At 53.9% G+C, this 26934-nt stretch overlaps 2 protein-coding genes across 4 annotated transcripts in view; one reads left to right on the top strand and one right to left on the bottom strand.

Moving 5' to 3' along the window:
- On the top strand, positions 1–7343 carry Nat8l (N-acetyltransferase 8 like; the record flags this gene model as incomplete). The annotated part of the gene is made up of 3 exons (XM_004624687.2): positions 1–175; positions 1049–1213; positions 2862–7343. Coding segments are annotated over 3 exons (708 nt in total), but the record flags the coding sequence as incomplete, so codon positions are not given.
- A 1198-nt stretch (positions 7344–8541) lies between these two features.
- The window catches only part of Poln (DNA polymerase nu), a 157313-nt gene continuing 138920 nt past the window's right edge, over positions 8542–26934 (bottom strand). For all 3 annotated transcript variants that reach the window (XM_004624614.2, XM_023700123.1, XM_023700129.1), the window contains 6 exons: positions 19188–19319; positions 14534–14644; positions 14027–14105; positions 9826–9893; positions 9236–9297; positions 8542–8808 (listed from right to left, as the gene is read on the bottom strand). In XM_004624614.2, the coding sequence (XP_004624671.1) occupies positions 8746–8808; positions 9236–9297; positions 9826–9893; positions 14027–14105; positions 14534–14644; positions 19188–19319 (515 nt within the window). In that variant the 3' untranslated portion in view covers positions 8542–8745. The remainder of the gene's footprint in view (positions 8809–9235; positions 9298–9825; positions 9894–14026; positions 14106–14533; positions 14645–19187; positions 19320–26934) is intronic.

Below are 26934 nucleotides of genomic sequence, written 5' to 3'. Positions count from 1 at the left end.
GGGGGCGCGGGGCCGCCGGGGGGGCGCGGCGTGTGCATCCGCGAGTTCCGCGCTGCGGAGCAGGAGGCGGCGCGCCGCATCTTCTACGACGGCATCCTGGAGCGCATCCCCAACACGGCGTTCCGCGGCCTGCGGCAGCACCCGCGCACACAGCTGCTCTACGCCCTGCTGGCCGGTCAGTGCGCGGGACCCGCTGCCGCAGTCCGGGCGGGGGCGGGGCCCGCGAGCGCCTCCCCTTCCCCCGCCTCTGCGGGCCGCGCGCCGAGGGGGCTTCTGCTGGGGTCGCCCGCTAGGGACGGACATGGGTAGGGGCTGTGGCCGCCGTGTTCACCAGTTGCCCCCTCCGTCCTGCCAGTCGCGTCGCGGTCCCCGCCCGGGCACCCCGGTGGGGGCGGCGTGACTGGGCAGGTGGCGGGGCGCGGGGCGTGGAGCCTATATATAACCCGAGGGTGGGGAAGCTGAGAACTGCAGAAAGGGTGGCGAGGAAACAGCGGCCGGAGCCTGTTCTCAGGCCCCCTGGGGCACGGCCGTCTTCTGTTGCACAAACGGGAAGCCGGGGGCCACCCTCCCAAGGTCACTGGGGAGGCGACCTTCACTCTGTCTCTGCAGAGTGGGGCTGGCGGCGGTGTGGATCTTCCGTCCCATCCCGGAGCCCCTCCTCACGTCAGCCGCTTTGGGGGCTCTGTCCTGCTCCACAGGGGTGCACAAAGTCAGGCTTCGTGGGGAGGGGCTGAGAACCACCCTGGTAGCGGGCCCTGAAAGCCTAGGGAGTAGCAATTCAGGGCAGCCTCTCCCACGGTGTTCCCACTTTTTTTCAGGTTAGGAAGGTAGCGTGTCTTGTGGCAGGAAGTTTCAAAATAGGGACACATAGAAAAGGGACACAGACCATGACTCTGCTCGTGCTCAGAGAAAAAAGTCTGCTGCGCATGCCCTAAGCGCTGCTCCTGCAAGGTGGCTCTGGGTGTTGTGGGACGGGGGTCTGCCTTGCGGCCCGCTTCCAGGCCAGCGGTGCTGCCCCTTCTCACTCACCTGTGCCTTTCGCCTGCAGGGCTGTGCTTTGTCGTGACGCGCTCGCTGCTGTTGACTTGCCTGGTGCCTGTGGTGCTGCTGGCCCTGCGTTACTACTACAGCCGCAAAGTGATCCTGGCGTACCTGGACTGCGCGTTGCACACGGACATGGCCGACATCGAGCAGTACTACATGAAGCCGCCCGGTGAGCAGGGGCTGTAGCTTCTCCTGCTCTCTGTCCTTTCTTGGTTGGGCAGAGCAACTTCCTGCCCTGCCAGGCCTAGGCTCTGGTGGGCACAGGCTGGGGTCCTGAGACCTGAGCTTCTGAGTAAGGACTGTGGCCAGTGGTGGGGCATCCCTGGGTGGGGGAGGGAGCTCAGTGTCCTCCCCTGGGTGGCCTGAGCTGGTCCTGGCTGTCCTGTCTTGTTGAATTTGGGGCCCATAGGGAGAAGGGAGAGAACACTCCAGGAGCAGAGCACTGGGGCAGCAGTCCTGGTCTTACTCTCGGCTTCTACTCCCAGTCTGGTCTCCAGGCCACTCAGTGACCTGGAGGGTGTCTCAGCTCTGTGGCCTTGTAGAGTGAGAGACTGGGAATGTGGTCCTCTGTCCCACGGTTGGCCCTGAGGCCCTCAAGCTGGAGAGAGGTGCCTTAGCTTTTGGAGTATGAGTGTCTGTCAGGTGCTGGACTGCCTGGCTGTGGAGGGGTAGTGTTGCTGGCACTGGCTCCGTGCTTCAGACCTACCTGCTGGTGCTACCTGTTCTGCCTTCGCCCATGCCCTTGGGGCTTCTTTATCCCCTAGCTTTCCCCAAATCTGGCTCTGCAGGGGAAGGGACAGGCCACACAGGAGCAGTGGTGGGGTGCGGCGCAGCTGAGAGGCTAGGCCTCTTGGGGCTTGTGTCCTGGGCTCCTTGTGCGCTCTTCCTGGATCCACAAATCTCTAGGCACAGGTTAGACTGCTGCCAAGAGGCTGTTTGGATTTGTGAGAATTGCTCCCAGAAATGAGGAAACTGAGGACTGGGGAGGGAGAAGCAAGGTATGTTCAGGCTACTCCATGCTGTGATAACCTGAGCCGTGGTTTGGCCCGGGTGGCTGGATGAGAGACTGGCTGGGCGGAAGGGACCATCGCAGGGAGACACCCCGAGGCTTTGGGGACCCTGCGGCTGCCTCTGCTGCTGATGGATGCCCTGCCCTTGGTGACCCTCTTTTGTATGAGGCTTGGGTCTGGGCTGGAGGAGATGGCATCTCTGTCATGGTGCTGGAGGGGAATGCTTTCCACGTGCAGCACAGACCCTTTGGGGAGGACTTGGGCTCTTGAGGGAGGCTGGATAGGGCCATGAGGAGCAGGAAGAGATGGCCAGGTTGAAGAGTGGGCACCCTTGGCTGGTCAGCCCTGCGCTCTGCTGCCTCTCAGCCCCGAGACACCTCTGTGTATCTTTCACCTTTGGCCATCAGAGATTGCCAGGGTTTTCTGGAACCCTGTCCCCTTCCAGTCTCCTCCTGATCCTCTACGGGTCTTAGCTGTCCTGGGTTGCCTGTGGATGGGCACAGATGCCCTGAGAGGAGAGGCTGGATCCATGAGGCCCTGGGTGCCCAAAGCTGTCCCTGGTGCCCCCTGGCATGATGAGGCATCCTCCAGTGGGTGCCCTGAATTGCCAGGACAGGCAGGGAGGAGTGTGGCAGGCCGGGCTGGAAGCAGGGCAGGTTGGCTGTGCCTGGGGCCTGCCATGGTCACCTGTGGCCATTCTTCTATTTGGTCCTGGTCAGGAGCTACTTGACTGAGGCCTACCCTGTTGTTCCAGGGGAGGCTCCTTGGCCTGCCTTCTGTGTCGCCCTGACTGTCCTGTCTCCACAGGCTCCTGCTTCTGGGTGGCTGTGCTGGACGGCAACGTGGTGGGCATTGTGGCCGCACGTGCTCACGAGGAGGACAACACGGTGGAGCTGCTGCGCATGTCTGTGGACTCCCGCTTCCGCGGCAAGGGCATCGCCAAGGCATTGGGCCGGAAGGTGCTGGAGTTTGCGGTAGTGCACAACTACTCTGCGGTGGTGTTGGGCACCACAGCTGTCAAGGTGGCTGCCCATAAGCTCTACGAGTCACTGGGTTTCAGACACATGGGCGCAAGTGACCACTACGTGCTGCCTGGCATGACCCTCTCGCTGGCCGAGCGCCTCTTCTTCCAGGTCCGCTACCACCGCTACCGCCTGCAGCTGCGTGAGGAGTGAGGGTCGCTGCCTGCCCACCACCCCATCCACCCCTTCCACTTGCGCCCGCCCACCCGCCTGCCCGCCACCCGGCGTGGCCCTGCTCCCAGACGCTCACCTTGGCGTCTGTGTCAGGTTTTCTCCTTCAACATCACGCGGTTACCTGGCTGTTCCTTGAGGTGTGGCGCTGTTGCTCACCTGTGACGTGGTGGTGGGGTGGGGTCTGCAGCCTCGGCCCCTGCCCTCTCAGCCTTGGGAAGTGGAGCCTTGGATCCCCAGACTGCCCACCCAGCTGCCACCTGCCTCTGTCCGGAAGGCCTCACCTCTCCCATTAAGCACAGAAGCTCTGCCCAAACCCTCTAGGGAGCAGACCCTGGCCCCCCAGCCAGGCTGTGGCTCGGCCGTCATCCCTGAAGTGTGGCCCAGGCTGGCCGGCTGCCATCCCAAGGGAGACCGAGCTGGCCGCAAGCTCCGTGCTGCTCTGTGCATGCTGAGGACGTGGCCTGGCTGCCGCATGCCGCATGCCACAGCCCCTTGCCCTGCTGCCCTATCTGGACGGGACCCAGGCCTGTGGGCACTGCCTGGCCTGTGTGCACTCCAGGGGCCCTGGCCTGGGTTCACCCGCCTGCTCCACCTACTTCTGCTTTGCTTTGATACCATGTCACCTCTGTCCTTCTGGTCCCTGCGCCCTGTGCCCGGGCTTGGCTGGCTTGGTGCGGCACTCAGGTGTGGTTCCTGTAGCGACCTGTCTTACGTCTGGGAGGAGGCCCCGGGGACATCTGTGCCTCAGCCCCTGCTAGATCAGGTGTTCCCTCCCAGCTGCCTGTGGCCTCCTGTCTCTGCTGTCTGCCAGGGTCCACCCTGTGACTCTTACTAGCCCAGGCTGCTGCCGGCGATGCCCAGACACAGCTTCTCCCAGCCTGAAATGATCCGTTTTCTAATAAGTTACTTAGACAGAATAGCATTCTGCATGACTTTAATTCTTGGGACAGAATGGTAGTTCGTATCTTCAGACACACGCATGCGTGTGGTGCTAGCATAAGCACTGTTTCTGGCCCCCTTGGTGGGGTGGGTGGCCGGGCGGGTGGAGGGCTTCACAGTGAGATCTGGAGGGAAACCGTGACCTAGTGGAATCACCCTGAAAACATTCCTGGATGGTGAGGGAGCTCCAGGTTGCCCCTCCTAGCTCTCGTCTGTAGGATAGAGGGGATAGGGCAAGTCCCACAGCCCTGAGGGGCTGGGCACTGCTATGGTAGTGGAGTAGGACCTGCTGTGCCTTGTGGCCAGCTTGACTAGCTGAAGGGTGGCTGGTCAGGGAGAGGAGGGCAGGGCTAGCAGTGACCCCTGGCCAGTGGACCCTGTGCCTGACCCTATATGGGGGCGCAGCCCAGACTCCCTTTGTGTGGGGCTTAAGGGGCTGCAGGTGTGGCAGCCACAGAGCTGGTCCCTTAGCAAGGTTCTTGAGCAAAAGGTTCGGCAGCGCAGCCCAGTACTGCAAGGGCCTTCTTGTCCTGGTAGCAGCTGAGGCACTTGCAGAGCACTGTACAGACCCCGCTGTCCCTTGTATATTCCTCCCTGGTGGTGCCCGGTCCCCTCGGGGTGGGAGTTTTGTAGACTGTACAGAAATTGGCACCCTATTTTCTTGCAGCTCTCAGATTTTGTTAATTTGGATTATACAGACAGATGTAAAAGTGTTTTAGCAAAATGGAAAACAAACAGTTGTGCCTTCTTTTTCTGTTTGGTTTGGTGTTGGCTTGGGCTGGTCTTAGTTGCCAGGGGACATTGGGGCTGCTGGCCTGTCTGAGGCTCAGGGCAGGGGCAAGGCTTCTGTAGGTGGCAGTGTCTGGTTGGTGGGCAGCTCCGGCCAGTGAGGCTTCTCTCCCTATGTCTTTGGAGCCTGCAATCCTGGGCTTGGGGGCATGGACTGGGGCAGAGCCCAGTTGCCCTTAAATCGACCTGCAAGTGACTCATGGCAGACCCCACTGCGGGGGTGGGGGTGGTCAGAGGGTCTGGGCGGGGCGGATTGCCCTCCTGGCTGCTGCTACCTCTGCCCTAGGGAATCATCCCAGCCACAAGGCCCCATTGGTTGATGGAGGGATGCTTGTTGGCGCTCAACTACCCTTTGCCACCCTTCCAGTGCCATTGGGATTGAGCCAAGATGCCAGGAGCAGGCTGGCAGGGCGGGCTTCAGCCCTCACAGGTTGGTGGGCAGACCTCCTGCCCCTTGAGTTATAGGTTGGGTCTGGCGCTGATGCCCCTGCTCACCCCAGCCCTCCACGTCCCTCCAGCTTGAGCGCTAATTGCTCTGAAGTTGTGCACTGACATGAATTTTATACGTTTGTGGAAACTGCTGTGTCTTCTACCTCTATGGAGGCCCTTCTGGACTCGCTGCCCAGTGTTCAGCACAGTTCCTCTGAGTTTGCTGGCCCACTGCTGCCTCCCTGGGTCTCGGCCCCCTTGGTAGCCTGGGAAGGTCCAGGGGTGTCAGCCTGGTGCCCAGGATTTCTGTTGTTTGTTTGCAGCCACTTCTTATGGAGTGGGGAGGGTGGGCACACAGGAACTAAGTCCGGGTCACCGGTGTTTGCTGAGCCTGTGCTGTGGCCTGTGGCTGCCAGGCCTGCATCTGTTCAGATGGCCAGCCCTGTGGTGGGTGGCCAGGAGGTTGGCACCCCTGTGCTGAGGCCATGTGTGATTGACCCCTGAGCACAGGAAGGTTGAGCCCTTGTGGCCGTGGCAGCCCCTTCCCCGTCCTGCACCTTCCTCCATACCCGTAGGCTGCGATGCCTGCAGATGATGAGGCAGAGGGGGTGAACAGCTGGCCCCAAAGGAAGCAGACAGCAGCAGCTCAGAGTGCAGGGCCACGAGCAGCCCTTTATGAGTGACAGGCACCCCCAGGCCCTAAGGGGAGGAGCTTCCAGGCCGGTACCAGGACCTGGGTGTTCTGAGCCAAGGGCCTGGTTTTGGGCGGCTCAATGCCGGTGCCGCCTCCCCCACCTGTGCAGGGGGGCCAAGCCCATACCTCCCTGGAGCTGGTTTCCAGGACTGTGCATACGACCAGTTCTGTCTCTGGGCTTTGCTGATGTGTGGGCTTCTTGGGCAGGAGGTGGCTCCCAGCCTGGCTGGGGATGTGTGGGCACCCCTAGGGCTACCGTCCTGTTAATGCCCAAAGGGCAGCAGAAAAGAGTGAACCCTAAAGCTGAGGGGCTGCTGCTTGCCCATCTGGTGAGTGAGTGCTGGACCGATTTGCTGTCTGCAAACTCAGATGTGTTGCCAGGCCTGGGCTTGGGCTCAGGCTTCTGGGGTTGAGTTCAGGGTGGGGGGTGGGGCTAGCCCTGGAATAAATGGCCCTGTGGCATGACATCCATGGGACACGGCAGCACAGCTGGCCAGAGCTGCCCGGGCTTGGGTGAAGGCTGAGCCCTGACTTACCACCATTGGATGTATTTTTTTTTAAAACAGCAATAATTAGCCATTTTAAGGAAGGGGTGTACCTATGTGTGTGTGTGTGTGTGTGTGTGTGTGCATGTGTGTGTGTGCCTGTGTAGTGCACCTGTGTATCTGTGGATGCGAGTCTATGTTTATGTATGCATGTGTACACGTGTGTTTGTGTGAGTGCACATATGTACATGTGCAGGTACATGTGTGTACAAGGGCAGCATGTGTGAGCCTGTGGGTGGGCATGTTCCTGTGTGTGGCTGTGAACATGGATTTGTCGTGTGTGTGTGCGCGTGCGTGTGCACAGGTGTGTGATGGGGAAGGCAGGGGAGAGCTTCCTGAGCTGGGATGTGCTCTGGTGAGAAGCAGGGTCCTGGGGTTCCTGGCTGGCTCCACGTGCATGTATCCCAGCCCCCCCCCCAGGGGTGGCGAGCCCCAGTCCACCCCCTTTTGGCCGTGGCAGGGTAGGGGACAGGAGCCCCATGGACAGACACTGGCCGGCTTGGGCCGGGGATGGAGGGCGCGTTGTCGTGGTGGGTCTCACTGCTGTCATGTGTTCCTGAAGCTGTACTGTGAGCCCAGGACAGGGTGGGTGTCCTGCGGCCTCAGGATGTGCCAAAGCAGCCCTGAGGGCCAGGTGATGAGCCAAGTCCCCAGGAGACAGGCTGGGCCCGAGTGGGTGTGTGCCGGCCTGTGTGGCCCCCAATGCTGCTGTTTTTCAATAAAATCAGAGTTGAAGGAACTGAGCTCTGTGCTTTACTGAGACACCACCTTGCCCCCAACGCAGGCCCCTGCCCCCCCCTCCTGGGCAGCGGGGCTGAGCTGACCCTGGAGCAGGCGGCCCTGTGGGCCTGCCAAGTGTATTTGGGGAGGAGTGCTGCCCTGCTGCCTGCAGTGGTGGCTGTGGCCCCTCATAGTTCTGAATAGGGCAGCCCTGGGGGAGCTGGGGCTGGTGGGGACTTGGCTCAGCCCAATGTGCTCCTGAGCAGCTGCCCAGTGGCTCTGGCTCCCCCCAGGTTCTGGGCACCTAAGCTGCTGACCTTGCTGAGATACAGCTTGGCCCCTGCCAGGGGACCCCAGTGCCAAGCCATTCTGCTCTGTCTGGGCCTGGGCCTGAGGTGCCATCAAGGCCAAGACTTGAGCTTGGGGGCTGGGCACCTGGGAGCCTGAGTGTGGGTGCTGTTGGGACTTTGGCCAGGTCAGGCCTCCAGGTCTGAATTCTTAGTTTCAGTGACGTTGGTACCCCTCAGTGGGTGGCTGTACCTCAGGCTGGGGCTCCTGCCTGCCCAGCACTCTGAAGACGGTGTGAGGTTTGGATCTAAGTCTGAGGGAGGGGTGGAATGGAGCCCCACTGTCAGCAAGGAGGGTGAGTGACCTGGGGTGAAGAGGTGTGGGCACTGGGGTGGGCATAGACTCTTCTCCGGCAGACTCCAGTGCTCGATGTCAGCCTGGTGGCAGAGGGCCCTGGGAGTTAGAGAGACTTTAGGCCCCCCATCATGAACTTTGCCCTCTGCCTCCCTTTTCCCCACCCCTCTCCTGACAGCCACAAGGAATATGGCCCTGCACATTCCTTCCCAGCCACTCCCTGCGCCAGGGTCATAGGCTGCTCCTCTGCCAACTCAGTCCATGCCTCCCTGGGGCTCAGGTAACAAACACTAAGCTCAGCAACACATCTCAGTTGGAATTCCATCCCAGGCGGGCCCCAGAGTGGAACCAGGCTGCTGCCTCCTGCCCTGGATGGCAGCTTCTTCCCTGTGTGGCCCACTAGACAGTGCTCAGCTCCAGCCCATAGTGGGGGGCTGTGGACAGGACCCTCCCCAAGATTCACTCAGACCTGGAGGATGGCTTTGCATGAGGCCTTTACTCGGGCCAACCCAGCCCTGTCCCTTCCTGGGCTTCCACACTGCCCGCTGGTGACCTTGAAAGGCTGCACAATGGGCTGGTGGAAACCAGTTCACGCCTCTCACTGTTGCCTGGGGCTACAGACAAAATGAAGGGGAAAAATGCACACACAGAGGGTAGATGCTGAGGAGCCCTGGTGGAGGGCAGCTGTTGCTTGGAGACTTGGATGTGTGTGACTCGGCGGAGCCCAGGTCCAGGGCCTACTGCAGTGGGGCCAGGCATCCCCACGAGTGGCCAGCACTCAGGCTCACCTTCAGGGGCACCTGTGGACAGCAGCCCAGTGCAAGCCTCAGGGCAGCCCACATGTGGGGCTCAGGTCCCAGAGTACAGTTGTACATTTACCACAGACATGAATGGACACAGCCCAGCAGATGGCTAACAACAGACTCACACCACCCCACTGTCAGCACCCCACAACCGGCCTTGTGCCGCAAGCAGGCCTGCAGGGCCACCAGCCAAGGTACCCTTGGGTGCAAGGTGTCCTGGGTCATCTATACCCACCATCCCCAAGGGCCACTGCCTTAACCAGCTCTGATTCTGAGTGGGCCCCTGTCCAAGGTTGGATCTGAACCTCTGCAGCTCCCCTCTACAGGAGGAGCTGCTCTAGCTCTAACCCTGTCACTGCAGTGCCCACCTCCCAAAGGCTCCACTCCAGGAGAGCAGACTCCATGCCACCAGTGTGTCCCTTACCTGCAGCTGCAGCTCCGGGTTCCAAAGGTGCTGCAAGGACTCCATAGCCCCCTTGACAAGTGCTGCAACAGGAAACTCCTGCTGCAACCTGCTTGTCCCCAGGTTCTCACCCAAAGCCTCTGCTCTGGGCCTCACCCTGCACACAGCTGTCCACAGCCTGGGACGTGTCCTCTCACCCACACAGCTTTCCCCAAAGCCTCAGGTCTCCATGGTTGGGGACAGCCAAAGCCAGGCTCAGGCCATCAGGCTTGGGCTGGGAAGAGGAGCTGCTGGTCCACCTTGGCCAGAGCAGCTAGGTACAGGCATCAAGATCCCTGTGGCCACCAGGCAGTCTGCTGAATCTGATGGGCTGCCCCAGGGTGCCTGACAGTCTTGGGGGGCTGTGCTGTATCACTCCAGACCTCCCTCCCATGTCCAGAGGATGCATAGCCCTGGACTCCAGTAAGCTCAAGGATGCTGTAAGCACTGGTCGCCCCCGGGGCCATCCAAGGACCCTAGACTGAGTGGGGGCTTCTGTCTGCCATGGGAGCATGAGGAGGAGATACGGGGGCTTCAATCTAGGAGAGAAAGGCCCTGACCCCCAGGCTCACCTGCAAACTCTCGGACCTGTGAGTCCTCCACTTCAAATAGCAGCTCATCGTGAATCTGGGCAACCAACCTGGAAGTAGCAGGTGTTATCTGGAGGTGCTGGGGGGTGGGGGTGGGGCTATGGGGGCTGTCACCCACTGTCAGTGGGACACTCTGGGACTGCCAGAAAGGGTCCAGGGGAGCCAGTTATGGGTTGTTGGTCCTGTCCATGCCATCCTCTGAAGATCATGGAGGGCCCATTATGAGGGGTGAATGTGCCGGCATGTGGAGGACACCCTATCTCAGTTTACAGAAAGAGGGTGGGGATGCAGTCTTTTAACAATTTGCTTTTGAACCAGGAATAATAGCACACATCTGTAATTCCAGCACTCAGGAGGTGGAGGCAGGATTGCCTGTGCTACACAGTGAATTCAAGATCAACCTGAACTACATAATGAGACTCTGTCTCAAAAAGAAAAAAAAAAATTGGGGAGTGTGGTCAAAGAAATCAAAACACACTTAAAAGTTGGAAAATACATCCATATTCAAAACTGTAAAATTTCTTGATTTACTTTCATGTATGTATTTGGTACAGGGTCTCACTACACAGCTCGGACTCGTAGTGATCCTCCTGTCTTCAGCCTCCTCAGCACTGGGATTACAGACATGTGCCAGATTCATTCTCTTGCTCATTGTGCCCCAGGGGTGGGGCTGGAGTGGCATGCGGGACCTGGATCAGAGTCAGGTCTCTGTGCTTGCCAAAGTAGGAGCTTAGTCCGCTGAGTTATCTTACCAGCCCTAAAACTGCAAAATTTGAAAATCCTCCTAGAGTGCTCCCATTGAGAGGGGTGTGAGCTGGCCCAGCAGGACTGGACAGGATGGGTGCTTGTGTGGGGATGCAGTTCAGTCTGGGTACCAGCCGCAGCCCCACCTGTTTTGGGTTACATGGACTGAGCTCTAGGGCCACATCCTGGCCTGAGAGCCTGGGGATGGCAGGATGTGGGTGGGACCCTCTCTGCCAGCTCCCCAGGCCTCGCCTGCCCCAAGGCTGCATGTAAGGGTTCCTCCAGGCCATCCCTCCTCAGCCCTGGGAAGGCCTTTGCTCCTGGCTTCACAAGCCTGACCTGTGTGTGGGGCTTGGGGTCAGCACAGCGCTAAGCAGGGTCACTGCAGTGCTAGGTAGGGTCACCTGAGTGTTTTCTTTTTCTCTTTACTAGGGATTGAACCCAGCGCCTTTATAATGTAGTAAATCCTCAGTCCTTCTATAGTTTTTTCAAAATTTTGAGACAGGGTCTCCATAAGTCACGATTTTGTCCCAGCTGGCCTTCAACATGCTTGCCTGCTACCTCAGCCTGCAGAATGTGGGCTTACAGGCTTGTGCCTCCATGCTTGGGCGGCCTCAGTGACACAGCTCCTATTAGCACGTGACCCATGTGTGCTCCAGAGCTGGGATCAGGTTGGTCCGAGCTCCCAGCAGACAGGGCTCACAATGCTCTTGGTGTGCCAGCTCCCCCTGGGGACGAAGGGCTGGCTAGGGAGGGAGCAAGTGGCTCAGGGTGGTCACGAAGGGACATCAGAGGCCCCTCATGCTCTGCCTATTGGCCTGGGCCCTGAAGGGCAGTAACCATACCCCACCCTATTGCCCCTACACTGACTCCAGGCTTCCACATGGTGCCATGAAGCCAGATTCTACAGGGGAGGTGTGGCAAGGGCCCACTGGCAGTGCTGTGGCACAGAGGGTAAACTGAGGCTGGGGGCTACACTGGGCCCAGAGGCAGTGTTCCACCTTCTCCTGGCTCCTACCTGTAGGCCCTGTGGGGCTGGGCAGGCTGGAGATGGAGCTCTGCTCCAGCTACAGGGAGCACCTGCTGGGCCTCCGATGGCCTGAGTGGCCCAGGAGGTATGTGCCCTCTGACTCCCCAGGAGACTTCTATCACTACTTTCTCCTTTTGCCTGGAAAATACTGTGATGGTTCAATCAGTCACCTGCACCATGATCCCAAGAGAGAAAGGGCCAGAGAACCAGAGGGAGCTTAGTGCTGTGGTCTTGAGCCTCTGAAATGAAGTGAGCAGCTATGCCCTGGACTCCCCTTCTGGAGTCCAGCTGCTGTGGCTGACCGTCCTCCCAGGGGCCAAGAGCGTGTCCTAGGCGTGTGCACAGGGACAGTGGCATCACCAGGGAGACATGTGTGTGTGCCCTGTGCCCCCACAGCCTCTGGCTAGGGCACAGCACTGCCTCAGAAGCCAGCCCGAGGCAGGGCACGGGCTGGGGACTACTCCTTCCTGTACTTCCTGACACTAACTTGGAGGTCCTTGCAGGGGCTCTGGCTCCTGAGGGCTCCTTGTTCAGAAACCTCAGAAAGCACTTGTAAACTCTCCAGATTTAGCAGAAGCAGTTTCACACGTCTTGAAATCACACTGTGAAATTCTGAGCTGCTGGTGTGGCAGACCTAAGATAGGAAGAGGTGTTAGTCACATCGCCCTCACAGCCCCAAGATGTGCGCTCCTGACTGGGAGCAGGGCCACAGGGACACGCTGGCTCCAGGACAGGAGCAGATTGAGGCTGACTTCCTGACCCTGCTCTGGAGGGGGTTAGGGTTAGGGCTCAGCCTGGTGAAGGCAACAGAGCCTGGCTTCTGTGAGGGAACATTCCAGAAGAGCTTCCTTTCATTTTCTTTCCCAGGAGGCCTCCAGCTGTGCAGAGCTCCCCTGCAAAAAGTGGCTGCATGACAGCTCTGCCCCAAATCTACTTCCAAGATGCTGTCACTTGGGGGTGCGGGAGGACCTGGTCTTGGTCAGGCTCTACATGAGCCTGGACAAGTTGCATCATGTGCCATGCCTCAGTTTCCCCTGCCTATGGTTAGTGAAAACAAGTGGCTGTTAGGCAGCCATTTAAAAACCAGCCACGCCCAGCTTTTGGGAGGGTGTCTGCAGCTGACTTCAGGCCTCATGTGCAACTCCCCACCAAGTCCACACAAAGTGAAGCCAGGCATGATTGTAGACAAAGCCACCTGCCCTCTCACAAGGGAAACTAGCACAGCCATTCATACCTGAGTGGACGCTGAGAAGCTGTGGAGGTGGGCAGATGCGTAGATCTCAGGAATTATAGAAAACCTTGTGCAGGGCTTCTGTGAGGCAACATGCATGCATGTCTGTGCACATGTCTTTATGTCTTGGTGTGTGTGCACATGTGTGCTGCGCGTGCTCACGTGCCCACATTATGGGATGTGGCAGCATATCAGGCACCTCCTCCGTGGCCTACGTTGTGGGGTATGGCAGTGTATCAGGCACCTCTTCCATGGCCCACGTTGTGGGGTGTGGCAGTGTATTAGGCACCTCCTCCGTGGCCCAGGGTGGCCACCCCCATGTGCCTGCCAATGAGGCAGTGCTTGGTGTGACGGGCAGAGGCAGTGAGGCCGGAGGCTGGGGACAGTCTCCCACCCTTGGGGTGACAGGGCACCCATCTACATACATGTGCCTACAGGAAGAAAGAGATCAGACCTGAGCCTGTAAAATAATACCCTCAGCCAAGAAAGCACTGCACTCCTGGACAGAGGAGGACACTTTAAGAACCAGAGGAGCTGCGGCCACCCAAGTCAGAGGCCATCCTACTGTGACAAGATCTGCTCTTTGAGGGTCTGACCAGGGTTAGAGGGCAAGAAGTGGTGCTAAGACCCTCAAAGACACTCTGTCCCCACGAGGACGGATGGTGTCAGGGTGGGCGTCCACAGCAGCACCAGGTCTCACTCAACAGGAGTGGTGGCCAGAGTAAGGCTGTCTGTCTCCTGCCACCCTGACACTTGAGGCTGAGCTTTGGGGGCAGAGGCAGACCCAAGAGTTGTGTGGGGTGGGGCCCCATCAGCTCTGAGCACATATTGGTTCTGGGGGCAGCAGATGGGGGCAGAGTCTGTGTCTGCTACAGGGCTGTGGTTTGAGTTGCACCTCCCTCAGGCCCTCGGAGGCTGTGGGTAGCCTCTCTGTTGCCACCACTCTGCGTTGTGCTGGAAGCTGTTCCTCACACCCCCGGTGGCACAGGGTCCAGGGTAGGGCCCAGAACCTGGGGCTCTTTGATCTGGGGTGGTGGGGTCAGAGCTGGGAGCCCATAGGTCAGTGGCAGACCCAGCTGGGTGTCTTGCATGCAACAGCATTCCTTCCCACAAGCTGGCAAGGGTTGGGCCTAGTGCATAGAGGTGTGTGTGTGTAGGATCCCAAACATCCCACTGACCTGGCCGTCAGCGTGGAAGAAGTGGTTACTGCACTGAAGATACGGACCATGGCCATCTTACAGAGGTCGGCTGCTGAGCCTGTGGACAGAGAACCATGCCAGGGGTGTAAGGCTCATGGGGCATTGTGAGCTATCACTGCCCCTCTTGGCCCCTGCTGCAGACACTGTCACTGCTCCTGCAATGATGCTGAGTCACTAAACCTGGAAGCAAACAGTACCTCTGACTTCTCCATCTCCCACTCAGCACCCAGGGTGGGTTTTTTGATGTGTGGCCCCTGCCAGGCACTCAGGGGTATGTCAGAGGGGTCCCAGGCCTGAACACCTGACAGAGCTTCTGGACTGGCTCCAGTACTCACTTCCAATGTGCAGGGACAGGGGTGGCCATGATGGCTCTCGGGGATATGTCCTCACTGTGGGAGGAACCTCACTGTGGGTTCCTCCTGGAAGGAACTGAAGGGCTAGCAGGCCCTGGGGAGCACGGTACGGCTGTAGGCTGGGGTGTGGTACCTTGTACCATGAAGTTCACGGCCTGTCGCTCTGCTTGAGCCCGCAGCTGGGGGTCCCGTGCATGGATCCTTGGCAGAGGCCTCCTTCTGCCCATAATAGAGGCCACGTAGCCTGGTTCATGGGAGGAAGAAGCAGATGGTAAATGGTGACAGACACAGTGCGGCACTTGGTGGACAGCAACGTCCACATGGCCTGTTGCCTGACAAGTGGGTGGCTACACAGGTTAGGTGGCACATGGCACTCATGCCTGACACAGGACACCCTGTATAAGTTGTTCAGGGCCAGGTGTGCCTGCGTGGCCTGGTTGCTGGTGTGTGGAGGGAGGAAGTGGAGGTATGAGTCAGAGGCCAGAGTCTACTCCTACTCTAGGAAAGGCAGGGCCCTCCATGAGGCCTGGAGGCTTGGAGGGTCCGGTCTCTCTCCTTATGGACCTGGACACGAGCGTGCTGCATTGGCCGAGCACATTCCTGTGCAGTGAGGACTTCCGTTTTCACAGATGTGGGTGAGAAGTAACCCTTCCACAGTCTGAGGACTGCAAAACTCCCTCACATACGCAGCAATTGTGTATGTGCAGTGCTTGGTTGGGATCCAGGCCTTGTGTCTCCTGACTGGCTGCCCTATCCCTCTAACCCTTCCACAGTCTGAGGACTGCAAAACTCCCTCACATACGCAGCAATTGTGTATGTGCAGTGCTGGGTTGGGACCCAGGCCTTGTGCCTCCTGGCCGGGTGCCCTATCCCTCAGCCACTCTGGACCTGTAGGACAATCACAGTGACAGGCACTAACCACCCACACGAGGCCATCTCTGTGTGGAGTCCTGCAGCACCAGCCGGTGAGGGCCCAGAGCCATGCTTCCAACATGGTGAGTTCCAGGGCCTGCAGCTTCCCTTGGCTGGTAATCTGTCCTTCTTTCCTCCTTCCTCCCTCTCTCTCTCTCTCTCTTTTTTTTTTTCTGGTACTGGGATTGAACCCAGGCTTTTGCCTTGTGCTACATCTCCAGTGCTTTTTAACATTTGAGACAGAATATCACTAAAATGCTAAATTCCCTAGGCTGAGCTCAAGCTTGCAGGGCTCCTGCCTCAGGGTGCTAGAACTGGGTGCCCAGCTGGGCTTACCTGGCCCCTCTGCTCTCTGGCCTTCACAGCTCATTCAGCCTGACCTCCATCTCAGCCCCAGTCGCCTCCTCCATGAGGCTATGGCTGGCAGCTGCCTGCGCTGGGCCCTGCAGTCCCTTCCACCCACAGGGTGCAGTCTCCCTGCTGCGTCTGAACATCTCCGCTCTCCTGGGAGCTGTCTCCCCTGCTGGGCGTGCCTGGCGTCTCCGGTGTCAGCCTGGTACCATGAACAGGCGACTGCTCTCAGGCTTTACAGCCTGTCCCGTGTGTAATCTCCAGGGCTGGGGCCCACAGATTTCTTGCTTGGAAAGTGGCCTGGCTCTCCCCCTTGGTGAGAGGTAGAAGCCAGCAGGGGAGATAGTCATCGAGGTGGGGTGCCCTGGGGCTCTGCCTGTTAGCCCTGGACCCAGCAGTTGCTTAACCTCCCCAGGGACTTGCTTATTATGCTGCAGAATAGAGGCAACACCCCACCTCACAGTCCGGGTATGGGGGTGCACACCTGTCATCCCAGAGCGGGGGAGGCTGGAAACAGGAAGATCATTATGAGTCGGCGCTGCACAGTGAGACCTTGTATCCAAATACATAAATGGAAAAATAATAAGGGTAGCAATACTACCCACTTCTAGGATGCGGGGAGAATTAGGTGGGTCACTTCACAGAGACATCCAGGGTCACGCCCAACTACGGGGGTGCTATGTGAGTGTCAGCACCACAGGTAACCGCTGTCCACAGCACAGGAGCGGATCCTGGCTCTGTATCCTCTTACCGATCCTGGGTGCTATCCCTAGGTCAACACATTTAAAATTGACAATACCCTTACGTTGGCTAAGTATGGGGCTCTTGGGCAGGAGATGGCTAGGACTGGTGGGCAGTCGATCTTCCCAGGGAAGGCTGTGGCCTGTTGGTCACTAGGGGTGGAATCAGTCACGGGCACCCTTATCTCACATGCCCAGGGAGCGTGGGGCAGTGGGGCTGTGGGAGCCATGCTCGAGTGTGCTGGATCGCGGGACTCCCAGCTGCAGATGGTGTAGCCACCTGTAGGCTGGGAGCCTGTGGCGAGCCACCCACACCCTCATGGGATCCCTGGGAGGAGTCAGACATCACAGGTGTTGCCTGTGGCCTGCAGGGACCTGTGGGAACCCCTGGAGCAGTGTCCCGCGGGCCAGACCTCCAGCTGGCCTTCATTTGTCACTCCTAGCAAGTGGTGACTCGGGAGTGCTCTCTGCACCAATTGTTAGTTGTGCCTCTGTCGTGTACTTCATTAATTCCTACTGCTCCATTGATTCCCTACCTTCTTTAATTTACTCTGCTGTTGTTTTCCAAATTATTTGTGTCAAATGCAACTCATTTATAGTCATGAATTTCTTTCTTTAAAAATAGTTTTTAAAAGTTGTTCTTTATTTTCAAGGAAAGCATTAGGATAGCATTCTTTGATATTTTTACTGTTGTTCTTTGCCTAAAATAAAGAAATTAACTTTATTAAATTACTACTCCAGTTTACACACCTATAATATTCAAATAATGGAACTTAACAAAAAAAGGGGATACAGATGAATGTCCATTTTGTATCTGTGTATTCAAAGTGGTTAGGATAGATATAGTTACATTCTCTTAATGAATAGAGGGATTTGTTCTAATGGTGTTTGTAGATAGGATATCATGTCCGCATCTTGTACAGCAATTAACCACTAGGAAGAATGTATGCAATGTGTTAGTTATTGAAACTGTCCTACCAATTTGGTTTGAAACTGTCTCATTGCTATTTGTTTCTCAATAAAATTATGAAAAAATAAATTACTACTCCATAAAATTATGGAAAAATAAATTACTACTCCATTCCTTACATTGATTTGCTTAAAAATATCAGCTTGGAACCTACAATTGAAAGTGAACGCACACAACAAGTGCAGTGAGTGCGCTGAGGCATCAACCACCTTGGCTGTGTCTCGGCCTCCTGCCGCCCTGGGCAGCACCATCTGAGCCAGTGTCACGGGGAGCAGGAGCAGGAGCAGTGACAGCGGGTGGAGGTCGCGAGCCCCGGGGAGTCTGCAGTTCTGGCCACTCCAAAAACAAAATCAAAAGCACACCTCATTGCTTATCAGTACTGAACCTCACTACTACTCACAAGGAAAATTTAAAAATCCTGAACCAAACTGTGCCAAGGAACCTTTATTAACAGGTTTATATATTGATTTATTTTAGTGCTGGAGAATGGACCCTGAGCCTGAGGATGGGACAAGTGCTCTGCCCCCTGCCTTCTTTCAAGTTTTGTCTTGAGACAGGGTCTCCCAAGTTGCTCAGGTCAGCCTTGAACCTTCAACTCCCCTGCTTTAACTTCCCAAGTAGCTGAGACCGCAGGCAAACCTATCACCATGCTTGGCTAAATCAAAGTTTTTGCTTTAAATATATGATGATGATAGAAGGTCCTATAGGAATAAGTTTCAATACCCTGAATTAATAATTTAAACTGGATATTGTTAATATAACATATACTGTATCTCAGCTTCTTTCAGGTAAGTTGATAAGAAAGTTTAATTTTCGGTGTTAGTTTCTGCTCACAAGAACGGTGCTGATAGTCCAGCAATAATGACGGCACCCTGTTCTTGTAGATGCGCTTTGAACTATACTTGATGGAAGAAATAATTCTCAGGTACAGATGGGTTCATATTCTATGTGCACATTTTCAGTGGAGCACGTTTATTGTCAAAGCTGAATTTAACAAATACTTTCTTATTCCTAAAGACAAATCGCGGAAGCATTTCCTAAAAATGAACTAAATGTTATTTATTTATTTATTTTGTATTTTAGGGAAGGGTCTACAGGGTGTTCAGGGTCTCACTACTAGATCAGACTCAGAGTGATCCGCTGAACCCCCGGCCCCCGCGCCTGCTTGCAGGTGCTTAAGCTAATCTGTAGAGCTGTTTGACCGGCCTCCATACTAAATGCTAAAGGTAGGTGACACTGAGGGCTTTTTCCCTTTATGTGTGATGAACTTCCTGAAGCATTCATTCTTGCAGCCTATTTGCTTCTGGGCCAGAGAGCTTATGTGCACTTCTTTCAAAGCAAGCTTTGCTGTCATTATTTCTATTTTTTGGGGTCCTTTTCTTGGTATGTCTTTTTTATCTTAAATTACTTACTAATAAGTGTGTGGGTTCTACTTGATATTCTTTGAAATCTTTTTAGGTTTCTTGTGAAACTTGAAAATGTGGAGATATTTTGTGAAGATATTTTGTAAATGTATCACATGCTTTCTGTGGAAATATGTCTTCTCCATTTTTGAGTCCAGGGTTCTGCCTGTCTCTATGTAGCTGTGTAGCTGTCACTTGTTGGCTCCACTTTGTCCATCTTGTTGCTCTAAGTGGAGCCTGGCTCTGGCCCTTCTCACGTGAAGCCCTCTGTCCTGTCTCCCTAGCAGGAGCTGAGGCTGGCCCAGCCACTCACCCCCATCCAACTGCAGAACCAGGAGCCAAGGACACCACGGGTTGTTACAGAAAGGGAGGGAGCAGAGGCTGTCTTGGGCTTGGCTGTGGCTGGCTTACCTGTATGGTGACACTGAGAAATAGCTGCTTGGGCAAAGTCCTTGACTTTCTTGTATTTCTGCAGAAAACTCTCCAAAAACTGGGTGGCTTCCTGAACTGTAACTCCAAGGCAAGAAGCAAGACGTTCCCTCCCTGTAAGAGTCAGAAAGATGCATGGTAGAGTCCAGCCCTGCCCACAGAAGGTGAGGGGTGCTGAGAGCAGGAGCTCGGGGTGTGTGTGCAGGTGGTCAGAAACCAGCTGCTGCGGACCTTGAGGACAAAAGGATTCAGGGCCCAGGCGGCGTCCCCGGCCTTTTCTCACAAGTCAGGAGGGTGCTCTCCTTGGGCTTTGCGCACAGGGTGCTAGGAGCCATTCACCTGGATAGGGCCTGCTAACTACTTAAGTTCTCAAATGTTTTCACTTCCAGGTGCTGCAGGCGAAGCTGCAGATGAGGGAGGCACAGCCCCTTGTTGGAGCTTGGCCAGCAGGAGACCTCACTGCGGAACTGCAGGAGTGGGAGAGGGAACAGAGGAGGCAAATCTCCATGCCAACTGATGGTAGCAGGCATCGAAAGTTCCAGTGCTTATAATTTCTATTTTGGGACATAGATGTTGGTCCAGATTGATATTTTGCTTCTAGAAGACTCAGAGTCCTTGGGAAGAGTTCATAGTAAGGCACATGAAGCCTCCTGGCACAGGTTTTGGTTCTCGTTCCAGCTCTTTACCCATGGGAGGTTCTTCGTAGCCTTGAGAAAGTTGCCTGATCCACAGTAAACCATTTCCACTCTTTTTTTTTTTTTTGTGGAACCGGGGATTGAACTCAGGTCCTTGCGCTTGCCAGGGAAGTGCTTATTCCACTGAGCCAATTCCCCAGCCCCACCATTTCCACTCTTGTGACTTGGGAACAATAGACCTTGCCCCAGGGTGGCTGAGGGAACATCATGAGCTAAACCACGTGAGTTTCCAACCAGTACCTGGCTCCTTCTTCCTGCTTAATATGGTCATTCCCTTTCATTGTCCCCTCCAAAAAAAAAAAAAAAAAAAGAAAGAGGCGGGGGAGCTTGTTCAGTCAGGCATGGGGCTCTTGCCTGATAGGAAGAATAAGGGGGAAGCCCTGGGCTTCAGGGGACCCAATGTTGGAGGGAATGCCAGAGCTATACTCCTGGGAGACCGTCACCAGATTGGGGAGGGTTTGCTACACACTCTGGGCCAACTTTGGGCCACACTAGAGGGTACCCCAGGGGTCTTCAGATAGGTTGGTCTGGAGACCATGGCCCACAGGTAGCAATGAGGTCTGTGAAGACAAAGAGACAAGTCTTTCCTCTCAGACCTGGTCCTCTCTTCAGGCAGGCCAGTCCTAGCCTCAGCCATCTGAAGCTTCAGTAGCTCAGGATAACAGTAACAATCAAGTCTTGGGACAGTGAGGAATGGAAATTTGCTTCTATTGTCCAGCCGTGAAGAGTGGAAAGTGGGGTTCCTTGTTCTTCCAGAGCTTGTCCTGGCAGAGAGGGTAAACTCTAGAAGCCTTGGTCTTCGTGCCTCCAGCTGCCTGACTATTCAGAGCCATTTGACTGGAAAAGAGGCAGAAGTGCAGTAGTTGTGCTGGCACCCAGTCCCATGATCTAAGAACTTAGGCAGATGCCAGAAAGCTGCCGGGGCCTGGGGAGTCCAGCCCGCACCCACCACCTGTGCAGAAGCTTGCCTGAGCACTGGCCAGTCTTCCCCACTACCAACGAGAGTCCTGGTGAGCCCTACCCACCCCTCATAACAAGACCGTATTGACCCCACTCCACCACTCTCCTGTCACAGCTGACTCTGGGTGATCACTGGGATCTATTCCTTGCTCCTGGATAAGAAGAACCAACATTATGGAAATGGCCACACTCCCAAAAACGTTATATAGATTCAATGAAATCCTGGCTAAAATACAACTAGTATACCTCATAGAGCTGGAGAAAACTTCTCTCAAATTCATCTGGAACCAGAAAAGACCCAGAACATCACAAGCAATCCTGAGCAAAAAGGAAAGGCAAGAAGCATCTCAATCTCTGACCTGAAATTATACTACAAAGCTATTGTGATAAAATCAGCATGGTACTGGCATAAAAATAGACCTGTGGATCAATGGAAGATGCAGACACAACTAAAAGCACACTCAGCCACCTTATCTTTGACAAAGGAGCCAAACATGTTCACTGGAAGAAACATACCCTCATTAATAAATGATGCTGGAAAAACTGGCTTTCCACATGCTGAAGGTTAAAATTAGACCCATGTCTATCACCATTTAGACTACAGTCAAAATGGATCAAAGATTTAAGTTTTTAAAAATTGTTTATTTGTGTGCTGGTACAGGGTCTTGCTACACAGCTTGGACTTACAGCGTTTGTCATGTTACAGCCTCCTCAGCGCTGGAATTACAGACGTGCACCGCCATGCCCAGCTTTGGTAGCTGGTACAGCAGTCCCGAGGTGCCAAGGCTGGCATGGTGCTCAGTACCAGAGATCAAACCTGGGTCCTTGAATTTGCCAGGCAGGCGCTCAGACTGCTGAGATATCTTCCAGCCCCAGATCAAAGATTTTTTTAAAAATTAGGATAGGGTGAGCAGGGTGTACAGGGTCTCACTACGTAGATCAGACTCACAGTGATTCCCCTGTTTCCAGCCTCCTGAGTGCTGGAATATCAGTCACACGCCACCATGCCAGTCTCAATCGCTGTCTCAGCATGCCTTGGGGGGGGGCTGGCACGGCACACCAGGGATTGAACCTCAGTCACTGTGCTCTGCCTCAGGATTTAGACATTAAGACAGAAACTCTAAATCTCCTTGAGGAAAATGTAGGCAGAAATCTTAAAGATTTACAGGTAGATAGAGGGTTCATGAGCAAAAAACAAACTGCATAGGAAATACTTCAAAGAATCAACAATTGGGATCTCATCTTTTTGAAGTTTCTGCATGTCAAAAGAAGTCACCAACAGAGTAAAAAGAAAACCCATGAACTGGGAAAAAATTATAACCAACTGCCCGTCTGATAAAGGCCTTCTACCTGGAACATATAAAGAATTAAAAACAACAACGACAACAACAACAACAACAAAAAAAAACAAGCCCCCAAAATTTATGTCTTTTTTTTTTTTTATTTTTCAGAACCGGGGATTGAACTCAGATCCTTGCACTTGCCAGTCAAGCGCTTATCCTACTGAGCCATCTCCCCGGCCCCAAGCCCCCAAAATTTAAAGACCCAATTAAAAAATGGGCATCTGAGATGAATATACATTTCTCAGATGAAGAAATACAAGTGGAAAATAAATATATGAAAAAATGTTCAACATCATTGGTCTCTCAAGAAATTCAAATTAAAACAACACTGAGATTCCATCTTACCCCAGAAAGAATGGCTATCATGAAGAAGTCAACAAGTGCTGGAGAGGGACTGTGGGAAAAAGGAACCCTTCTCCACTGTTGGTGGGAATGCAGACTGCTACAACCACTGTGGAGATCAATGTGGAGATTCCTCAAAAAGCTAGCATTGGGGGTCCCATTCAACCCAGCTATTCCCTTTCTGGGTACTTTTCCAGGGCAAATGAAAACATCATACCACAGTGATGTATGTGCACCCATGTTTATAGCAGTGCAATTTGTCATCGCTAAATCTTGGATGCAAATCCACCAACTGAGGAAAATAGATGAAAAAAGATGCAGTATTTTTACACAATAGAGTATTATTCAACTATAAAAAGGATACATGTGAGGCTTTTATTGGTAAATGGACGCAACTAGAGACCATACTGTCAAGGGAAGTAAATCAGACCCACATGTGCAAACATTGTATTGTCTCCTTAGTGTAAGAACCTGAAAGAGTAAGTAAACTCTGAAGGGTAAAATAGATACTGTGAAAGGGAATAAACCTGTTCAAAAGGAAAGAATGACTGAGATGAAGAGGACAGGAGAGAGAGAGAGAGAGTGTGGGGAAAAGAGATATATGTATGTAAGCAGGGGAAGTTGGATAGTTGTACTGTGGATTTCTGCTGGTCTATTGACAGGAGTAGTTAATGCTTAATTTTTTTAATTTTTCCTCTTTTCTAATTTCCTATAACTTTTTTTTCCAATTTTGCATGCATATAACTGGTAATCTAAACAACAAATTTGAAGACAACACTATGCAATACAATAAATACTGTCAAATTCATATTATTTTGTTTAGTGAAATTCTGTATCATTTGTAATTTTTTATTTTATATTGCTATTTTGTATTTTTTTTAAAAAAGAAAAAAAAAACCCAAACCTACAGGATTCCTTTCAAGGTTGAGTCAACACATTGCATGTTCTGTTACGCTTTACTGAAATAATCCATCTATGATGCTTTCTATCAAAATCTAAACACTACCTCTCAGCTATAGCACTGCAGTGGAACTGTCTATGGGCTTCTGCAGGGAATCAGATGGTGTTGAGACCCTCAGCCAGGTCAGCCAGATGGGACTGTGAGTGGTTTTTCTTAACCAAGTCTTGTCTTTTCTTTTGTCATACCGGGGATTGAACTCTGGACCTTGCACTTGCAAGGCAGGTGCTTATGCCGCTGAGCTATCTTCCTGACCCTCTTAACCAAGTCTTATCTCAATTTGCTGTTAAACTCATCTGGAGGATTTTAAGCTTCAGATATTATAGTTTTTAGTTTTAGAATTTCCACTTGGCTCTTTTTATTTGTGGAAGTTTTCTTCCCTTTATTATGAGTGTGTTCTTTTCACTTTTGAGCAGCTCTGAAATTATCTGCTGATTCCAATGTTGGGGTCATCTCAGGATCTGCTTCCATGACTGCCCTTTTGCCTGAGCATGGCAGCTGGCCTGTTTGTCCCTATATTTATGAATTCTTGATTATATTTTGGACATTGTGAATATGTTACAGAAACTTTGGACTCTATTGTATTCTTCTGAAAAGTACTGTTTTTTTTTGAGGTTAGTTAATTTTACTAAAATTTTCACACTCCGTCTCCCTGCAGTAGACAGTTAATGAAATCTTGGACCAGTCCTTGTGTCCGGAGCAGGGCTATTAGATTCTGCTTCACTTATGTACAGTTAGGGGGCAGAATTTAGGCTTCTCCCCTGCCTCTCCTCTTTCTGGAACTTCTCTCTCCACTGTCTAGATTTTCTACCTGCCTCAGACTCTGTCTGTTGGCTCCAGCTAGTGAGACTGTGGGTCTTCATTAGTCATCACTGACTGGGCATAGACCGGGTCTTGCCTTCAAGTGCAGAGCTGTAAGTGGAAGCTCACTCTTGGCCTTGGTCTTCTTGCAAGTGTCAGTCAAACTCAGTTCTCTCTGCTTTTTTGTATCTTCCAATGCTTTCAGGTAGTTAAATTTGCTTATATAATTTATAGTTGACGTCTATGGGAGGGTCAGTCTGATGGGAGCCCCTTGGGCATTATGAGAAGTTGCACGTCTCCAATATTTAAGACTAAAAGTGAGTTCCTTTCCCTTTTTAGTTACCTTCCAGAAGGCTAACTGTAATGGTCAGCTTCCTCATTGCTGGGACCAAATGCCCAACACCCATAGCTTAAAGGAGGAGATATTTATGTGGCCTGAGGTTTCAGAAGGTTCAGTCCACAGATGGCTGGCTCCAAAGCAGAAACAGAATAGTGGAAGGGTGTAGTGGAGGATGTTGCTTACCTCATAGCAGCTGGGAAGCAGAGTGGGTTGGAAAGAGCACTGGAGAGAGGGGCTAGGGATCAGAGAAAGCACACAAGGTCAGATCTCTGTGACCTGCCAGACCCACACAGAAGTGTGCTTCATTAGTCTGTTAGGTGTCTCCTGACCCAGTCAATTTTGACAACCACAGTAAATGTTTACACTTATACCTTTCATGCATGTGTGCACACCTATGTCTGTATACATGTGCATGTGTTTGGGCACATATGTCTTACAGTCAACGTTGGCAGATATCCTCAAGCCCTTTTCTCCAAGTGCCACCCTACATGTATTGCTCCATTTGTACTCTTGGTCCTGGCCCACAGTCATCCCAGGAATGCTGTGCAGTAGACTTTGACAGATCTGCACAGCCTAGGTGTCACTGCTCTGGGCAGAACCCTGGGCTCCTGGGCTCTGTGTACATGGGGGACGTGATCCTCAGGAGCCTCCTGGTGCAGGGCCCGCACTCAGCAAGCACTACTGATGGGGTGAATGGACATGGAGCATGGTGTGGAAGTACTGGGAAGATTCAGTGTGAGGCTGACTCTAAGAGAGAAGAAGCTCAGTCAGCCAGAGTGGAGCAGGACGGTGAGCTGAGGAGGTGCACTGCAAACAGACAGAAGGTGAATTCAGCCATCTGCAGCAGGGGGTACAGGGTTGTGAGCCAGTCTGGGGTTAAGGCCCAGACGGCAACACAGGGGTCCATGATTCTGAGGTGCTGTGGGGCCAGGCCTGTCCATGGCATGCAAGGCTAAGCATTGCCCCAAATTTGCAGTACCTTCTCTGCTTGTCTTATAGCAAGTACTCACAATGGCTTTCCCAAGACACTCAGAGCTGTTTCTGTGAAAATGCATGGTGCACACTCTCAGGAGCTGCCTGGCCACTATCTCGGCATTGGTCATTTCTAGGGTCCCCAGAAGTCGGGGAACCTGGTGAGTTCACTTGTGTCCTCCACACAGCTTACCCACAGGTTCTGGTCTCAAACAAAGGAGAAAAAGGCACAGCCCAAGCCAGGCACAGATGTATGCTAATTCCAGCCATCAGGCATCAGGCGGGTGGAACAATGAGGGCAGCAGACACAGAGCTTTGGGGTAGGCGCCCCTGTCACCATCAAGACTAAAAGCAGCCAAATTACCCTCTTCACTGGCATCACAGCTAGTGACTCACTGCTTATTTACACAGCAGCTCTTTTCCTTTCCAGAAAACAAGTCAAATGATGCAGAAGGAGCCCACTGGACAGCCAGGAGGCCACGTTCTTCTGAGAAGCAGGGCTGTGGAGGAGAGATGATGGTCCTCCTGGGCCAGTGTGCTCCGAGCAGGCATTCACATGCTCACGCTGTGTCGTCCACTTCTGCCAAGTGGATTTGAGAGGCCAGCCCAGGCTGAACTCAGGGGAGCCCCATAGAAGCTGCTAGACTTCTTGCAGTATTTATGGATGTAACACAGCATTAATGGGGGGGAGGAGAGATGTGTTAACTGGCAGGAGAGGTCCTAGCAACCCTCTGAGAGCATTTCCTGAGAAGGAGAGAGGCAGGATAGTAGAGACCTTCATAGGGCCACCTATCAGAGGGTGACAACTGGGGTTTGAGTGGGGCCTGCAGAGCCAGCATGCCCAGCATGCCTGGAACAGGATCCAAGTATTAAGACCTAATCTACATGCCTTCTCCCAGCCAGAAACCCAGGAAGGTTTGGGTAGAGAGGGAGGAAGTGGGCCAGGTGACCAAGGACAGTTCCCAGTGTCCCCATGGTGCCTGCTGGGCTCAGCTCCTGACTTGTTCTCCAGACACTGTGCCCACAATCAGAATGTTCTCAGAGGTTGGCAACTCTGTGTCTCCTCAGTGCCCAGTGTAAGCGAGTAGAGCAGACAGGGTCCTACCACCTGCCCTGAGCAGAAGAGCTCTACCAGGCTGGGTCCAACAGCCAGGGGGAGGCTGACACCACAGGAGGCAGGTGCCTCCTGATGTGAAGCTCACGTGTGGTCCCAGCCCCAGTCACCGTCCTGACAGCAGCCTCAGGGGACCTGGCCATAACATGCCTGCTCCCACAGACACTAGCAGTGAAAGTGTGTTCTTTTAAGTCTTAAAGTTTG

This window comes from Octodon degus, unplaced genomic scaffold (assembly GCF_000260255.1).
Source record: "Octodon degus isolate 3935 unplaced genomic scaffold, OctDeg1.0 scaffold00006, whole genome shotgun sequence".
Classification (NCBI taxonomy): domain Eukaryota; kingdom Metazoa; phylum Chordata; class Mammalia; order Rodentia; family Octodontidae; genus Octodon; species Octodon degus.
The sequence above is the reverse complement of the archived record's forward strand: the minus strand, read 5'-3'. Positions and strand labels throughout refer to the sequence as shown.